Consider the following 3,882-nt stretch of genomic DNA (forward strand, 5'->3'; position numbering starts at 1 on the left):
TCCCTGTGGATTTAGAAAAACAGATCCCCTGCTTCACGCTTCCTAAAAGTGCAGCCTGAACCAAGGGCTGAATTCCACAGCGAAGTGACCCCTCTTTTCCTTTTCTGTCACCTGCCCCCGCCTCTACCTTCCACTCCCAGCCCCAGCAATTACACAGGAACATCCAAAGTGACGTGGGCGGAGATTTTCTTTTATTCGTTTTTATCGTTGAGGGGGAAGGGCTGGAGCAAAAAGATGATGCCAACATGTCAGACACGAGAATGACCCCTGCACATGCAGAACACGTGGATGCTCACTCTGGGTTTGCGACTGACCAGCGAATGTGCTCCTTGGAGAGAATGTCCCCACAGTTGCAAAAGCCCTTCTTCCCATTTTTATGAGTTTTAACACCCCTATCCACACCCACCCCAGGTCACCTTGTCATTCTCAGTAAGCGGATCTCCTGGCAAACTGGGCTCTTATTCCTGTGGGCTCAGCCCCCCTCCCCCCAAATAAACATGCATCTCCTTGACATAAAGAAAAAATGACACAGGATGCTGGAATACAGAGAGGCGGAATGCTTCCTCTTGGCACCAGCTTGGGATAAAGGCCGCCTTCCATCCCACCAATGAGAGACAGGAAGGAGCGATCTGACCACCCCACCTTTCCCATCTTCCAGGGCCATGTGCGATATGGCCCCGGCTGTTCACATCCTGTTCTTCCCTGATTTTAAACAAGCCCAGCCAGGAGCCTTCCACCCCTTCCCTTGGTAAAAAGACATTCAAACCAAAATTTTCTTCTTGCCCAGTTTCTTTTTCACCTGGAGGTCTCACCTTGCTCCCCCAAAGGGCTTTCTGATGTCTGAATCCCCCAAACCTGGCAATCTGTGAGCTCCATGAAATGTATTCATTTTGTTGCAACCATCCTCACCACCCAGCCTCCCTGCATTCTCCCAGAGAGGTCTTGGGTTTTTCTCAGCATCATTTCCCGTGGTTTGCTGTGTCGTCCTGACTTGGAGGTGTCCAGCGTGGCAGGGGAAGTGTCAGGTGCCCTTGCTTTCTGTCCTCTCCTCATCAGCCGTCTGAGTGTTGCTGACGGTGCGAAGTTGCCCCTGGGCTGCGGGCTTCACCGAAAGGACCAAGCGTTTGCGGAATGTCTCACAGAGCACGATGTATACAAAGGGGTTGAGGCAACTATTGGCATAGCCCAAGCTGATGGCCGCGTTGTACAGGTAGACAAAGGTGAGGGTCGGGCGGCTGATGGACAACTGGGTCAGCTGTAGCACATAGTAGGGAGCCCAGCACACAAAGAAGACCAGGCAGATGGCGATGGCTGTGCGGGTCACCCTCTTGGTCCGTAGCCGGATGCTGCGCTGGGAGGCGGGGGCCACTGAGGACGTCATGCGCTGCAGAATCCTCACATACGCAGCCGTGATGACCACAAAGGGCAGGGCGAAGGCCAGGAAAAACTGGTACAGGGTGAACCAGTAGAGGTCAGTGTCTGGGTTGGGCAGGCGGATGCCGCAGCCCACCGCACCCCCCGGGAAGGGGATGAGCCTGGCATAGAGCCACACGGGGGTGATGCTGATAAAGGAGAGGGCCCACAGGAGGCAGATCACCAGGGTGGCCACAGAAGGCTTCCGGAACTTGGTGGAAGAGATGGGGTGGACGGTGGCCAGGTAGCGGTCAATGGCCATGGCAGTCAGGATGTAAGTGCTGGTGAACTGACTGTTGGCGTCCATGGCTGTGATGAGGGTGCACATGGTCTCCCCAAAGTGCCAGACGCCATTACCCATGAGCTGGTGGATCATGAAGGGCATGCCCAGGAGAAAGAGGAGATCGACCACTGAGAGGTTGATGATGAAGATATCCGGGACGTTGCTGCACCAATGCAGCTTGGACTTCTTCACCACCGCGAAGATGACCGTGGAGTTCCCAACGATGCCCAGGAGGCAGATGGTGCCAAAAACCGAAGGCATGATAATGTTGATGTAGGAGACACTCCCTGTGCGAGGTGGCGATCCTGGGGACAGAAGGAGCAAGTGCTGACCATTCGACCTCAGCTCTGCTCGAAGGATTGACACCCTGCTGTCACACTCAGCCCTCCAGCCCCGCTCTTGCTTCCCTCTCATCCTGTCTACTGTTTCAGCTCAAACCCCACCATTCATCTGCAATCCTCTCCCACCATTCTCCCTCCCCACACTGTTGCTAATCCTGTCCCTTTGCCCTCCTCCATGGGTTTCCTGGTGAATCCTACCAGATTCTCCCGAGCCAACTGACGTTGAAGGACTCAATCCTTTGCCTCCTGCAGGTACCAGAGTCAGGAACCACTACTCTGTGTGCCCCTGGGCTTCACAGGGAAACCTTGTCAAAACAGTCAGCAGGACATGAAAGTGTGTGTGTGTGTGTTTGTGTGTGTGTGTGTTTTCGTTTCCTATCTGCAGCCCTGATTGTTTCACTTTAGAGATCACTGGTTGGAAACTGTGTGCTGATTCCTGGGCATTTCTGTGGTTGCCTGTCTTGCGAAGGCTTTTGCTGACTGTGCCCCGGTCAGGGCAGCAGCCCTCTCCACTCCAGGCTTCCTATCCGGTTTTCCTTGGTCGGTCTCTTCTGGGCCTGGGCTTCCCAAGTGGAGCAGAGACAGAAGCTGAGTGTTGCAACTCAGCAGCCTGTAACATTTCTCCATATAAACCTCTCTTCCTTCTTTCCCTTCTCCTTCAAAGCTAGAATTCCAGGGCATCACAGCTTGGGAAATGTCAGGAAGCTTAATTCACTAGAAAAGTTAATCCCCTCAGGCTCGGTGAAGTCTTCCCTTCCCACAGCCTCTCCCAGGGGGCAGTAAGGATATCTCAGACCCTATCACCCAAGTACGAGTAAAAAACCAAGGCTCACAGTGAAGGAGTGAGCCCCCAGCTGCCTCACATTCTACCCTCCAGCTTCCCTGCTTGCTTTTCCAGCCTGGAATTTTTTCCACCAGGCATATTTGGAACTCATCAGCCGCCTTCCCCTGCCTCCCTTGCAACTGGCCACTATTCCTTGCCACTTCTGAATGTGTCTTTGCCCCTTCTCTGCTCCTGCCCTGTCTGCCCATGCCCACCCATGCCTCCTTCTCCCCTACCCCTCCTGGCAAAGCAGACTGCAGATCTTGTCCCCAAGAACTGTAATAAAGTTTCCTAAGCAGTTTGGCTCAGGGGGGAAACCGTCCCATTTCCCACCCCCACCCCAGGGGAGAGAGGACTCCCCTTCAACTCGACTCACCAGCCGAGGTGAGGTTATCCCGGCCATCAGAGGTGTTGCTGGTATTGGGACCAGTGGGCAGCAGTGAGGCTTCCAGGTCCATCCAGGCGGTGCCGGTCGCCTGCTGGTTGCCAGTAGCCTGCTGGTTGCCTGTTCCCCCGAGTTGAGCTCCCGGCCACCCACACAGGCTGCGGCAGCTTCCAGCGCCCCCACCACGTTGTCCCGGAGCACAAGCCCTGCAATCCAGAAGGGGGTCTTCCTCGGCAGCCTGGCAGCCTCTGCAGCCTCCAAGCCCAACTGCCCTCCCTTCTCCCTCCTTCCCTGGCTCCCACTGACATCACCTAGACATATTAACATTCGGAGGCAGATGCACATTAACCTCTTCAGTCCTGGGCTGCGGCTGGCTCCCACTTCTGACTGCCTGCAGAGCCCAGGGCCCTGGGGATGCCGGGAGGGGCTGGGCTCAGGCAGCCCCACAGAGCAGGGAGCTTTCTTCTCACAGGTTTTCGGGGCTGTCTCGTGTGCTCACAGGGGCTGCTGCTTGCCTTGCATAAGGATCGAGGTCTCTGCAAAGCTAAAAGGGTAAAGCAAATAGACTACCTCCTTTTGGAGGAGAGAACAAGCCTGGCCTAGCCCCAACCCCAGGTATGAGTGGTTGGGCTGGGGG

The 3,882-nt window shown here is 55.4% G+C and overlaps 1 protein-coding gene across 3 annotated transcripts; it reads right to left on the reverse strand.

The window, feature by feature from the left end:
• Positions 1-761: 761 nt before the first annotated feature.
• Positions 762-3,870, reverse strand: MCHR1 (melanin concentrating hormone receptor 1). 3 transcript variants are annotated; one of them, XM_008065848.2, is made up of 2 exons: positions 3,237-3,870; positions 762-2,001 (listed from the first exon to the last, which is right to left on the reverse strand). In XM_008065848.2, exons 1-2 carry the CDS (start codon positions 3,316-3,318, stop codon positions 1,022-1,024), a joined length of 1,062 nt encoding a protein of 353 aa, XP_008064039.1. In that variant the 5' UTR covers positions 3,319-3,870; the 3' UTR covers positions 762-1,021. The 3 variants fall into 3 exon arrangements, with proteins under 3 accessions (XP_008064039.1, XP_008064037.1, XP_021572104.1); XM_008065846.2 differs by having other exon boundaries at positions 3,595-3,715; XM_021716429.1 differs by lacking the exon at positions 3,237-3,870 and adding an exon at positions 2,753-2,858.
• Positions 3,871-3,882: the final 12 nt, after the last annotated feature.

This window comes from Carlito syrichta, unplaced genomic scaffold, assembly GCF_000164805.1.
Source record: "Carlito syrichta isolate Samal-C Ts95f unplaced genomic scaffold, Tarsius_syrichta-2.0.1 Scaffold308813, whole genome shotgun sequence".
Lineage (NCBI taxonomy): Eukaryota > Metazoa > Chordata > Mammalia > Primates > Tarsiidae > Carlito > Carlito syrichta.

Bases quoted from the DNA above. Each gene is read 5' to 3' on its own strand.
- MCHR1 (XM_008065848.2), bottom strand. From the start codon at position 3,318: ATGGACCTGGAAGCCTCACTGCTGCCCACTGGTCCCAATACCAGCAAC. The intron at 2,002-3,236 runs GTGAGTCGAGTT...TTCTGTCCCCAG, and splicing joins GGATAACCTCACCTCGGCTG to GATCGCCACCTCGCACAGGG.